The 14,537-nt window shown below is 37.1% G+C and overlaps 1 protein-coding gene across 1 annotated transcript; it reads right to left on the minus strand.

The window, feature by feature from the left end:
- Window positions 1-4,431: 4,431 nt before the first annotated feature.
- On the minus strand, window positions 4,432-5,964 carry LOC142608699 (uncharacterized). Its single transcript, XM_075780391.1, has 3 exons — window positions 5,473-5,964; window positions 4,901-5,181; window positions 4,432-4,846 (listed from the first exon to the last, which is right to left on the minus strand). Exons 1-3 carry the CDS (start codon window positions 5,962-5,964, stop codon window positions 4,432-4,434), a joined length of 1,188 nt encoding a protein of 395 aa, XP_075636506.1.
- Between the last annotated feature and the right edge of the window lie 8,573 nt (window positions 5,965-14,537).

Raw genomic sequence — 14,537 nt, forward strand, 5'->3', positions numbered from 1 at the left:
ATCATTACTATCTTGGGTGAACAAGCTTGTCCTTAATGTTGGAAACCCAAACTCTAGAGGGATCACAGCCTCGGACCCATAGGTCATTGAAAAGGGTGTTTCCCCCGTTGACCGACAAAGGGTGGTTCGATATGTCCAAAGGACGTGTGGTAGTTCCTCTACCCATCTACCCTTTACTTCATCTAACCACTTCTTAAGCCTGTTTACTATGACTTTGTTGACAACTCAGCTTGCCCATTTCCTTGCGGATAGGCTGGAGTTGAATATCAGTTTCTAATGCCCAGCTCACAGCAATATCTCCTGAAGGCTTTGTTGTCAAATTGGAGCCCATTGTCCGAGATGAGGGTGTGAGGAATCCCAAATTGAGTAATAATGTTCTTCCAAATGAAATTTTTTGAGTCTACATCTCTAATATTGGACAATGGCTCGACCTCTACCCATTTCGTGAAGTAATCAGTGTTAGGATTAGTGCCCTTAAATCCTATTGTATGATGCTATGTGTGATATTATGTATGACATTATGTATGACATGATGTATGACTTAATATTGTGATTGGTAAAGTTATTTTATTATTATCTAAAATAATGGTAACATGAATATGAGACATTATCATATAATCCATGAGATGCATTGTATGTGATTTATGTGAAAAGTCACAGAAGATGTAAATCACAAGTTCTTTGTAAACTCAGAATTAATAGTTCGTAGTCGGTGATGAAATTGGGCATTTCATCTGCGAAGACTATAACGTGTCAACTAAGATGATTTGTCTTGATCATGGAAGTGGAAACTTCTAGTTGATATGTTGATATGTTTTAAGAGTTAAAACATATTGAACTGGACCGCTGTGAGATTTATTATTCTCCTAACGACTGTCAAATGAATAATAAATCTCACGACTTCTATTTGCATGAACTCTTAATCCTGAGAGAATAATGGACCTGATCATGAAGTGTAGGTTGCTTTGATATATCAGGAGTGAGACCTGAAGTGACGGTCAAAACCTCAGTATGTTGGGCAGCCACATTTAGTGTTGATGGAACATATATTCTTAATATGGAATTCATAGTCTCTTGATGGAGATATAAAATATTCCCTTGAGATAAGTTTAATGTTTTCAGTTATTCAGAGAGTTAGGCCTAACCACTTTAGTAAGAAATTACTAAAGTATATATTTGTGAAATTGGATTTCATAAATATATAATGAATAACTTTAAAGAATTAAACCGGGTACTCAAGGATAAGATGTAGTAATTTACAAAGTGGCAGTCTACGTTTATGACTTTGTGTTACTACGAATATTTTATGAAGGGGTTACGTGTATAATAAAGTCTTGGGATATAATTTATTAATAAGGCCTAGAGTGCAATTATATTTATATAGTGGTATTAAATATAATTAATGGTAACTTTGGACTTGTCAAGAGTTGACGGAAAAGCCCAAGGCCCATTGGAGCTAGTGTCTTATTGGTCCCTTTTGGTCCCACTCCAAGCCACACACTAAAGCCCAATTGGAAAGGCCCAATAGGCCAACCCAATTAGATAATCAGTTAGTTATAAAGGGAGAAATATACAGAATTTTTAAGAGAAGAGTTTAGAAAAGAAAAAGAAACGGTGTGTGAGAGAGTGTGAGACACACTTTCATTCTCCTTTTGAAAAACTGATTGAGAGACCACACATCTTGGGCGTAAAGTGGAATTGGAGTGAAGATTAAAAGTGTTCCCAAGTGCTTCTAATCTTTGTTTTGAATTTCTCCACACCAAGGTACGCCATCTTGTTCTTAAATTCTGAAATTTACATAGTGCATGTTATCAATCATGAATGAAATAGATCCTTGTTCTTTGCTTCCGCTGTGGGTTTTGCATGAGATGCAAAACCAGATTTTTTCCTTCAATCGGTTCTAACCAAGAGCCATCTTCGGTTTCCCACAACCATGGGAAATGGTCCTACGATGTCCAAGCCTCATTGAGCAAATGGCCATGGACTAGAAAAAGGACTGAATACCCCCCTGGGCTGATGAATGTTCAGAGCAAATCTTTGACATTGATCACATTTTTTAACATATTTTTGTGCTTCTTTTTGCATACTTGGCCACCAATACCCTTAAGTAAGGGCTCTATGTGTCAATGACCTGCCCTATGTATGACTTCCATATATCCTCTCATGCAACTCTTTCAAAAGTGGTTCCACTGCCTCAAGATGAACACAAAGCAAGTATGGTCCAGAGAAGGAACGCTTGTATGACTTTTGCTCCTCAAACAACCAAAATCTAGGAGCTTTCATCTGTATCTCTTCTGCCTCTCCCTTCTCATTAGGCAAAACACCCTCCTTGAGAAATAGAACCAAAGGATCCATCCAACTAGGCCCGGCCATGATCTAGTGAACTTGGACTCTCCCCTTCTTCTCCTCGGCAGGCTTATATAGATCCTCAACAAGTATAACCTGAGGTAGGTCTTGTCCAGAGGAGGTTGCCAAAGTTGCCAAGCAGTCAGCATGGGTATTACTACTTCTTGGGATTTGTTGCATAGTGAAAAATTCAAAACCTGACTACAAACGCCGAGCTTGATTCAGATACCCTTGCATTCTCAAATCCCTAGCTTCCAGCTCTCCCTTACTTATCCAACAATCAACCTTGAGTCCGAAAACACTTCAACAACCTTTCCTCCTATCTTCTAAACCATAGCAATCCCTTCTATCAAAATCTCATACTCAGCTTCATTGTTCATGGCCGAGAAACCTAATCTTAAAGATTTCTCAATGGTGATCCTGTTCGGGGACACTAAAACCAGCCCCACCCCAGAACTCCTTTGATTTACCGCACTGTCAACATACAACTTCCACGATGAGGGCCCTCGTAGAGAAATTTCCTGAACTTGCTTTCCTCCTAGGCTATGTTTTTCGTCTACGCCCTCTGTTAGAGACTTAGTAAACTCAGCCACCAAATCTGCAAGAACTTGCCTTTTAATGGAGGTCCGAGGCATGTACTTTATGTCAAATGCCCCTAAAATCGTCCCCCACGTGATAATTCTCCCTGTATAATTAGCCTTTCGGAGCAATGACTGCAGAGGGAGTTAAGTTAAAACCACAACTGTATGAGCTTAAAAGTAATGGGGGAGTTTTCGTATAGCAGGCACCACTGCCAAAATGGCTTTTTCTAAAGGTAAATAATGAACCTCTGCTTCATGTAGTGACTTACTCACATAATAGACTGGTTGATGTACTCCATTCTCTACCCTCACCAATACCAAACTAACTGCATGAGATGCCACGACAATGTAGGCTAAAAGAACTTCTTCCTCCTCGGGTTTGGACATAATGGGTGGCCGAGAAAGGTAATCCTTCAATTGCTAAAAAGCTAGGGCACACTACTCGTTCCACTTAAACCCCTTCCACTTGTACAAGAGTTGGAAGAATGGCCTACATCTATCCGCGGACCGAGAGATAAATTGTTCAAGGCCGCAGTCATTCCTGTTAACTTTTGGACCTCCTTAGGATTCCGAGGAGGCTGCAAGTCATTGATTGCCTTAATCTGATCAGGATTAACTTCAATCCCACGGTGGGTAACCATGTAACCCAAAAACTTGCTTGAAATAACGCCAAAGGAACACTTAGAAGCATTAAGGCGCAATTTATGCTTTCTTAACACCTCAAAAACACTCCCGAGTTCATTCACATGCTTGGTTTCTACTTTGCCTTTTACCACCATGTCATCAATATAGACTTCAATATTCTTGCCAAATTGGGGTTCAAACATTCTAGTCATCATCCTCTGGTAAGTAGACCCAGCATTCTTTAATCCAAATGGCATCACCTTGTAATGATAATTCCCAGTGGGCGTTACAAAAGTAGTCTTTTCTTGTCAGTCAGAGCTAATGGTATTTGATAGTACCCCTAAAAGGCATCTAAAAAGCTCATCTAAGGATGACCAACCGTCGCGTCCACCAACTAGTCTATCCAAGGTATCGAGAAAGGGTCCTTGGGGCAAGTTTTGTTTAGATTTGTGAAGTCCACACACACTTGCCATTTCCCATTCTTCTTTTTTACCACCACCGTGTTGGCCAACCATTCTAGGTAAAAAACCTCCTTAATTGCCCCTGTGCGCTTTAGCTTCACCACTTCTTCTTTGACAGCATCATAATGTTCTTTGGAAGAGCGCCAAGGTGGTTGTTTCTTGGGGGTGACAGATGAAATAACATTCAGATGGTGAAAAATGAAACTTGGATCCACCCCGGGAGCTTTATAAGTACTCTAGGCAAATACATCAATGTTCTTTCTAAGGAAAGCAACCAACTCTTCCTTTTCCCGAGGAGGCAGCTGAACTCCCACTTGAAAATACTTATCGTCATCACTATCAATAGTGATCTTTTCCAACTCTTCGCATCTCGCCCCCTCAGCTATAGCATCCGAGGACATTTCCGTCTCCTTTTGTTGCTATAAATCCCTTTCTATGGTGGCCGAGGATTCACTCTCAGACTGATGTCTAATTGCCGCAACTAGGCATTGCCTAGCCATATCTTGACTTCCAATCAGCTCCTCGACCTGGTCCCCTAAGGGATACTTCATCTTCAAGTGAAAATTTGAAGAAACAACCCCTATGGCATGAAGCCAAGGCCTTGCCATGATAGCAGCATATGGGGAATATGCATCCACCACAATAAAATCTACCTCAACTACTTCCAATTCTACTTGAACAGGCAGTCTGATCTGGCTCTTTGGGATAACCGTCTTACCATCAAACCCTACCAAAGGGGAATCATAGCTAACTAAATCCTTGGGCTTTAGCCTAAGCTCCTTATATAAGTCGGGGTACATGACCTCAGCCCCGCTGCCTTGATCCACCAAAACTCTTTTCACATCATATCCCCCTATTCAAAGGGTAACCACCAAGGTATCATCATACAGTTGAAAGGTTCCAACTTTATCCTTATCAGAGAAGCTTAGAGCTGGTCGGACTTCCATTCTCCCAAACTTAGAATCAGGGATCAAATCCTTAGCATGTGGCCTTGCTATGGACATAACCCTTGATGAATACGAACTAGTCTGACTTGGGGCAGCAAGAATAACACTAATTGTTCCCAGGGATGGTCTTGAGGAAGTATCCCTTGGGTGTGCTAATCCGACCTGACTCCCCTGCCTAATGGGTTGATACAGGAATTGCTTCAACTTCCCAACTTTGACTAACTACTTAAGGTAGTCACATACAGTACTACAATATTCTGTAATGTGTCCTCGATCCTGATGGTACTAGCAATGAAGACTTTTATTTCGCTTCATGGGGTCTCCTCCCATTTTATTTGGCCATTTGAAATATGACTCATTTTTTATCTTCTCCAGGATTTGGTGTACAGGCTTCCTGAACACTGTGTTAACCACCTGGGCAATAGTAGGCCCAACATGTCCAGCAAAATGCCTTTTAGGCCGATTGTTGTTATACCTTTTTGTCCTAAAATCTCTTCGGTCCTAGGGAATTACCTTCGCTTTTCCCTTTCCTTTTTTCTGATCCTCCTCCACCCATTTATACTCATCAATCTGGTCCATTAATTGACGCATACTTTGGGCAGGCTTCCTAGTCAAGGACTTCCTCAAATCGTGCTTAGTGGGCAGACTGACCTTGAACGTCCTTATTGCTATATCCTCAAAATTTTTATCTATCTCGTTAAACATCTCCCAGTACCTATTCGAGTAAATCTTTAGAGTCTCACATTCTTGCATAGTTATAGATAGCAAAGAGTCTAGGGGATGAGGAACCCTACTACAAGTGACAAATCGGGCTCCAAAGGCCCTGGTAAGCTCTTGAAAGGAGTTAATTAATCCTTCCTCCAAACCATAGAACCACCTCATCGCAACTAGCCCTAAGCTAGATGGGAACACCTTGCACATCAAGGCCTCGTTCCTCGAGTGAACAGTCATTCTTTGGTTAAAAGGACTGACATGCTCCACCGGGTTCGTTCTACCATTATACATGGTAAACGTGGGCTACGTGAACCGCCGAGGAAGGTTTGCCTTGTTAATCTTCCGAGTAACAGGAACTTCGAGATTTGACGCAAAGTCTTGCTTATAGCATCATTTCCTAAGCCTTTATAAGTCAGGCTTCTATTCCTTTGCTTATGATGACACTCTTCATTATAAGAGAAAGATTCATTGAGAGGAGTCCTTGATCGGGGTTTGTAACTGTCATCATTATCAGACAAAGATTCTGTGCTTGATGGTGTCCCTCTCCTCTACTTTCGACTTAACTTTCTACATAAATGATCTACTTCCAACTGCAAGTTTCTGGTATCCTCCCTATGAGACACATGGCTCCCACTTCTAAAATGACTCCTACTGGTATGAGTTGTGTTCACACTAACCTCACGATCTCTCCCTCGCTCAAGATTCAAAAAATGATCTTGACGTTGCGATCCCATTGACTTCTCTAAACCCACTATGGTTGAACTAACTCAGGTATGTTCAATATTCCCCACAGACGGCGCCAATTGTGAGGGCACAACTTGATCCATGGCCCAAAAATGACTCGAATAGTGACCCAATAAGCTCACCACAATAAATTTGTGTTGAGGGGGAAATTGATGCCTTAGAATAAAATATTGGAAAGCCAAGCCGAACTCAACTATGGGCTCTTGAGATGACTCCAAAAGGCTTTCGGTGTGGTGATAAGCCTATCCAAACAAGAAATAAAGGTTGCACTTGACAAAACAGCAACAAAAACCCAATAAAAATACTTCACAATATTTAATTAATACGTTAGTGGTCTTGTTCTAATAGCACAAGAAAAATAAATTCTCCAGCGGTAGGGGTGAAATTACACTTAAAGTTTAGCAGTCAATGATTAAACAAATTTAGGAAAGTGTTCATTCCTAGGGGTCCTTGTGTGTCTTGGTCAGGGGAATTTATTGTACTTTAAGCCATTATTAAATCAATATAAGGGAAAAATTTCATTGTTACAAATACATTATATCCTTCAATAGTAAAACAAAAAGTAAAAATTAAAGGTTCCATGAGAAGAAGAAAGGGGTTAATTGGTATGGTGTGAAGGGAGAGTAAGATTCCAGCTCAGTGCAGCAAATGTTGAACTAAGATTTTGGGGAATATATATACATGACACAAATGGGGTAGTGTGGGCTATATTAAGTGAGTGAGTGTTTAGGCTTGTGGTGGTGTGATAGGGTTAAGGATTTAGTGAGTAAGGGGTTGTTTGCGACTGACTAAAAGGCATTTATGGGCTATGAATGTGCAGAAGAGGAAAGGGAATGTTTGAGGCTAAGTGATTGTGGGCTAAGGGGAATGAGTTGTGAGCTTGGGGAGAGCTAAAACACAAGCAAAATGGTTAGTAAATTAGAAGTTGAAGAGGGAGTAGCTATGTGTTAGTGGGCTGGGGTGCTTATGCTTTTATCATGGAGTTTAGGGAAGCATTAATTAACAAGAGTCCAAAAGCATAGGACTGATTAGGGGCAAAGAATCAGGCTTAATCATCCTAGGATTTGGCCAAAAGTAGGAGATTTGCTTTTGGGTTGCCTTGCTCCTTTGGGTAATATGACACATGATGGGTTTTTTGGGGTATTTTGCATTAAATGTCAAGATTTCTGAAGCTGAGTTTAACCAATAGGATTATGGCAAGTATCAATGAGGAATCCTAGTGCTGCAACTGAGATTTGGACCCCAAGAAGTAGGATTCAACACCCCAAGCCAAGTGTCAAAGTTTAAGTCTACTTCAGGTGGTTCTGCTGGAGATCCCTTTATGCCTTCCAAACCATATGTTCCCAATTTTTCCCCTTAAGAATTCATGGGTTTGGCACATGAACCATGTCTTGGACATTTTTGACATTTATAGCATTGATTTGTTGAGATTTAGATAACTTAGTTTCAGCTCCCCTTCCACTGGAGATATAGTCTTGAGGAAAATGATGGAGTTTCATCACTCATTAGGCTTCAACTGATATCACAACCTTTGGGCACTGTTCACGTTAGGTAAATGGTGACAGAAAGTTGATGGGACAACCCCTAGTTCATCCTCAAAGACTTGGATCTCTTGTAGAGGCCTCCAGCTGTACATTGGTCAAGGACGAACAAGAGCTAGTTATCTATTTTCAATCATCTACCTCTTGCTGGAGTTTTTTGGATCGAGCTTGCCCATGTGGGCTGGTCCCTTTGGGCTGGGCTGTGTTCATCCTACAAAATGGATATTAACAACACATGTTGCCATGGGTTTTTATCCCTCATGGACTTTCATTATTAGTAAATATTTTGGCCTTTCATAGATATTTGTAATGGGTCTTTAGGCAATGAATTGTAATATTTGAAATAATAGGATAAGTTTCAAAATGCCTTTGTAAATAACATTTACTATTTTTGAAAAATGATGAATTCCATATCATAAGTAATGTTCATGATTTTTAATAATCACATCATAATTTAAATGGTGAGCTTGTGGGATTGAGTAGTTACCATGAGTTTTGAAGATAAATATTATGGATGTTGTGATGTAAATGATGACCACACGTTTCATGGGTTTATAATATGAGATGAATACCATAATCTTCAAGATAACTTCTCATGAGCTTATATAAAATGATTGCCATGGTTTTTGCCATAGTAATGTTTAAGAAACATTGTTCATTTTTTTTAAAATGAAATGATTATAACATAATATTTTTTGCCAAGTGTTAATAATTTTGGGCTTTTGATAAAATATCGCAAACGTAAATTGGACTTTTGATATTGCCAGTGAGAATTGGGCTTTTTGATATTGCTAGTGAGAACTGAGCTTTTTGATGTTGCTAGCAAGAACTGGGCTTTTGATATTGCCAATGAAAATTAGGATTTTGATGTTGCCAATGAAAATTGGGCTTTTGATATTGTCAGTGAGAATTGGGATTTTTGATGTTGTCAGCGAGAACTGGGCTTTTTGATAAATAATTTGCCATGGGTTTGAATCATGGGCTTTGATTATGGGGTTGAATCCCATTGATAAGATAGTATTGCCATGAATTTGAAGCATGGGCTTTGATTATGGGGTTGAATCTCATTAATAGTATTGCTATGAATTTAAATCATGGGCTTTTTTCAAATATTGCTAAGCATAAAAAATTCTTACATTTTAAAAGGAATGAGATTTTAATTTGCTCAATAAATAATTTAGGTTTTACAAAAATATTGGGTCTTATAGTGTTTTACATTTGTAGCCCAGTTTTGTGATGGAAAGAAAAACTGTTGTGGGCTAGCATAATAATAGTCAAAAAAATGTTTAGGTATTCCTAATAATTTGTTTGTGACGTTTGAAAAATAAATAGGTGTTATTTAGACAATATTATGTGTAAAAAAAAATGTACCCTAACAATTTGTTAGAGAATGGGCGGGATATTAATCACTCAATAAGTTAAAGTTAATCACAATGAGATAAGAAACGAATGAAATGACTAGGGCAACAAATTATGAAGAAAAGAGGCTCCTCGGTTGGGCCCGAAGAAATTTCTATTTTATATATGTGTGTTTCTTTCTCACTTATACCAATATTTCAGTTCTTGGTTACAGAGTCCTTTTCCTTCTTTCTCTTTCTCAATCCCCCACATTTGGATCTTAATTTTCTTTTATCTTTAAACACAAATCATCCTACTACTACACTTGGAGGGCTAAGATTGCATTCCTAGGACTTCTGTCTCATCTGGAACATACTAGCAAGCGTTTACCCTGCAATCTTAGCTGTGCTACTATTGTTCATAGTCATTTCCTCATTAATGCGGCCAGAGGAGTGGTTGTTTTGTATTTAATGTGGAGGGGATGGCTTCTACACCCTTCTTCCTTCATCCTTCTCGTATTTTGTGTTGAGATTGCTTTCTTCCCTTTGTGATGTTTTAACTTCATGCGCCTCATACAACTAATGCTCATCCCCAAGGTTCGAGGTGTATTCTCGGAAATAATCTTGGCTGCCCATTTGAATTGGATTAGGGATCCTCATCACAGAAGTGATCCAAAACTGGCTCAAGAAGAGTGTTTGAATTATCTGTGTAATTTATTTCTTCCAAACTCTGGAAATCTATCACTATTAGGCGACTCAAAAGGACATTTAAAAGCCTTTAACCTTAGATTAATTACAACTTACAAGAGTTTCCTTAGCACTAGTAGTATTCACGTGCAATACTACTAATATTTTACTTAAAACTTTCATAGAGTTTTCATCTAAAGTAAATTAATTATCTATATAGTTGCCAAAAGGTTTATAATACAATTAGTTGATTTACCCCCAATTATTGATGTATAGCAAAAAAAAAAAATGAGTTCTATGACAAAAACACATTAATTTTACAAACACATATTGAGTGAGTAAGGAATTCATCACTAAGAGCATTCACATTAAACCTCTCAAATGCTAAAAATGTTATTTTTAGCATTTTTGAGATAAAAAACCACTACATTAAAACTGCTAAATCTTAAATTTTTAAGATTCAAGCTACAGTGCAATCTCATATTTGAGACCGCACTGTAGCTACAATTTAAAAAATAAAAAATAAAAAATATTCACCTCATGCTCTCTCTCTTCTATATTTCTCTTTCCCCTCTCCACTTCTTTCTTCTCTCTTCTCTCTTCTCTCTTCTCTCTCTGTGCTTCGCCGATGAGTGTGCTCTGCTGATGATTGTGCTCTGCTGATGGTCATGGGTCGTGGTCTGAAGTGCTCCGGTGATTTTGTGGGTCTGGGTATGTGGGTCTGAGTTCATGGGTCTGGGTTCGTGGGTCTGGGTTTGTGGGTCTGCATTTGTGGATCATCGACGTGATTGGGGTTGAGATCAGGGTGGTGGGTTTTGGTTGGGTTTGAGAACGAGGTGGGTGGGTGGTGAGTGAGGTGGGTTGTTGTGGTTGAGGCGTGGGTCTCTAGGTTCATGGGTCTCTAGGTTCATGGGTCTAGTTTCTGGGTTTTGTTTTTTACTGCCTCCCTCTCTTCCTCTCACGGTGAGGCTTCTCTCTCTCAAGTTTAGTTTTGTTTTTGTTTTTGTTTTTTTTGGCTATGGGGTCGATTTTTGGATGGATGTTGATTATGGTGGCAGTGGGTTGGCCATGGGTCTGGATTTGCTGTTAAATGTTGATGGTTTATGGTGGTGGTGGCTGATAGTGGCTAGTTGTGGGTGTGGCTGTGACAAGGGTTGCTTGGACTGAGAAGAAAGTGGTGGAAAGAGAGAAAGTGGTAAAATAAAAATAATATATTATTTAAATGAAGTTGTAAAAAAAATAAAATGTTTGATGTTTGGTAGATTGTAAAATGGTATGTTAAAATTGATAAAGTAAGATTTTGAAGTGGTAAATGCTAAAATATTTAGCATTCTTGCTCTAAGGGTCAAATAAAAAATGAAGTGATTAAAATCTTTTCTCTCTGAATATATATATATATATATTATTCCTTTAATGTATCCATACTATATCTTTTTTTGAGAGACACATATCTATATTCCTTTAATGCAGAGTAGTAGTTTAAACAAGTACCACAAACAATTAAATATATTTTATAATTCAATGTGTACTATATTTATGTGATGTATTTCATCAGCTTAAATTTTTTATTATAATTCAAGGTACGGACCCAAGAATGTATTGGTCTCTGTCTCTGATATAACATGTAGAGTGGATTTTGTTTGTGGAAATATGGGGCACGTGAGCTATCCCACTATTATGGGCTTTTGGCAAACATAAAACTTCGACTGGGGAGCTTCTATCATGTGCACAATAATAATTAACAAATTAACAACAATTATATTATTATTATTATTATCATTATCATTATTTATTGTCAGAAAAACTATTGAAATTACATTAATAAAAGAATAGAACTACAAGTTCATGGAGATTTTCCAACTACTAGCTTAATTTTCGGAGGGTTTTTGGTTGGCACTCTACCAGTGCTCTCTTGGTTTTGGGTTTTCTTATTCTTTAGATAGCCTCATTAAAGCGCGTGTGAACTATCAGCTTACTAACGATTTTTATGCATCATTAATAAGTGAGGGAGCAATTAGCCAACAACCAAGTCTATGCTCTGACAAAATAAGTAAATGTCCAAGAAAGCTTTGAATACAAAACAATAAACTAGGTGTGTGTTTAGCTCCAAATTAAAAAGTTAGCTTATTTTACTATTCAGATTATTTTTGCTACTATTTATAGGCTTCATTGCACTGGTACTATTCATGGGTTTTACTGTACTATTTTAGCTAACTTTTATTTTTATTTACAGTATTTTCAGTAAAAAAAATTTAGTTTCAACAAAATAAATAGATCCCAAACTAACCTTAGATATATAAATAATAAATAACAATAATAATTATTATTATCATTAGTAGATAATATAGGATTTGAAATTTATAGTTCTTGTTTCATGATGATCGTATTTTATTATCAAGTCAAGCTAAATATTAATGGGGCTTTTTTTTTGTAAGCATGATTCAAATCCATGTCTCTTATTCGACTATAATTTTTTTATTAATTGACCTAATTGAAACTCATGAAAATTTTATTGATAGACTTTATTCATAATTCTGGTCTCTTAACCACTGTAATGGCTAAGTTGTGGGCCTTGTGGGATGGTCTTCTTTTAGCCAAAAGTCTTCAGCACATCTCCAATTTGTTTGTTGAACTAGATGATTTAGTTGTGATCCACCCGATGAACAATGACTCAACTAACTTGTCCTTGGAATCTCTTCTCTTTGATTGCATGAACTTCTTGAAGACCTTTCAAAACATACAGTTTGAACACTCTGTTCAGTGAAGTCAATTGTTGTGCAAATGCTTTATCTAAACTTGGAAATTCTAGTACCTCTAATTTTGTTATTTTAGACTATTCGCTACACGTGGTGGAAAAATATTTCTGTATACTCTAAAATAAGGAGGGAGTTTGTTGTAATAGACTTGTGGTTTTCTAACTGTTTTGTATGATATACCTATTTCTACCGAAAGTAAATTACAGTAAAGTATTTTTTTTTTCCCTGGGAAAAATTAATTCATTGAAAAGAAGAGAATTGAGAGGAACCAAATCAAGCTACTACAGAGGAAAATTACAGTAAAGTTTTTTACACATCTAAAGTATCAGAAGCCAATTAAAGATCTTTAAAGGGAAACTTATCGTTTGATACTTTGTCTTTTAGATAATATACTTAAGCAACAGTTTTGATAATAAGTATTAGCCAACCAATCTGGCTACTGAAAGAAACTGCAATTTTTTTTTCTCAAATTAATTCAATAAATTCTCACCTATTTCAAACATCGAATTTTTATTCAACAATTATTCAAACCACAATTGTTTCAAGTTTCAAAAGTCTATTTCCAACTTCTGTACCTAACTCACCTGAATGAATCCACCGCCAACAAATAGATGATGCCACAGCCACAGGTGTCGTATGTTCCATGAAGCAAAGTCAAATTGTTGGTATTTTAAACCAAACATGATGCCACACCGCGGTGTAGTTTTTTTGCTAACTGTGTACTGTGTACATATAGTGAACATTATATATTTGGGTAACCCCTCTCTCTCTCTCTCCCTTTTATAAATTTTTTTTATTACATTTGGGAAATTTCTAGCTCAAATATTAAAAAGAATAGTATTTTTTACACAAATGTTAATGCATACGCTTTACATATATGTGAAAAGAGAGGTGCTACGTCCACAACATTTTTACAACATTTTTACAACAAATCATAGGTGGTTAGTTGTTATTGGTTCAAATTTGAACCTAACACTAAGATTACTTTTTTGCCCCAACAATAACAACCAGTAACATCCTGCCACTTAGGATTTGTTGTAAAAATGTTGTGGACATATCATTTCTCATGTGAAAAAGCAACAAGCAATTAAAATCGTGCGTTTTTACATGTATGTAAATGTGTGAATTACTTTATTAACATGTGTGCAACAAATTTTTTCCTATTAAAAAAAATTAAACTATAATGCCCTTGTCATTCCAATAAAATATCCTTATTTAGTTATAACCCATCACCCGGCCAAAATTGATAGCCTTTATCTAGATATGGTTTTAACTTTTAAGCCTTTTCAAAGAGGCAAAGAACAAAATGATTTATATACCTCTAAACCTTGTTTATGATGTTTTCATGTTGTAATCTATATTTTCATGACCAAACTATATATTGTTCATAGTGGTACTAAGAACCTTGCTAGTGATAGAGTATGTTAGAATTTTTTTTTTTCTTTGGTTTAAGAGAGAATGTTCCATAGTGATGCTGACTATGGAAGCATCAAGAAGAAGAATGTTAACATGTTCGTTTCTAGAAAACAAGAAGCAAAATTCATTTGCTTATAAAAATAATCTCGAATATACAAAGGTACCTGGAATCCACAAGTAAAAAGGGTTTGGAATCTACCAAAAAATAGAAAGACAAAAAGTTTGAACTTTATTAATATCAATAATTGCTCTAATAAAAAACGTTTACAGACTTGGAGGTCTATTTAAGGGCTCCATAAAACTTGACAAACAAGAAAATATATTTTAAAATAATTTCAAATTAATAACTAACCATAATAGGAACCGAATTTGATCTAAAAAGC

This window comes from Castanea sativa, chromosome 9, assembly GCF_040712315.1.
Source record: "Castanea sativa cultivar Marrone di Chiusa Pesio chromosome 9, ASM4071231v1".
Classification (NCBI taxonomy): Eukaryota; Viridiplantae; Streptophyta; class Magnoliopsida; order Fagales; family Fagaceae; genus Castanea; species Castanea sativa.

What these genes read in the sequence shown, in the direction of transcription:
- LOC142608699 (XM_075780391.1), bottom strand. Translation starts at nt 5,964, where the DNA reads ATGTATAATGGTAGAACGAACCCGGTGGAGCATGTCAGTCCTTTTAAC. An exon ending in AAGGAAAGGGAAAAGCGAAG is followed by an intron (nt 5,182 to 5,472) that starts GTAATTCCCTAG and finishes TACCTTAAGTAG; the next exon opens with TTAGTCAAAGTTGGGAAGTT. An exon ending in AAAGTTGGAACCTTTCAACT is followed by an intron (nt 4,847 to 4,900) that starts GTATGATGATAC and finishes TGATGTGAAAAG; the next exon opens with AGTTTTGGTGGATCAAGGCA.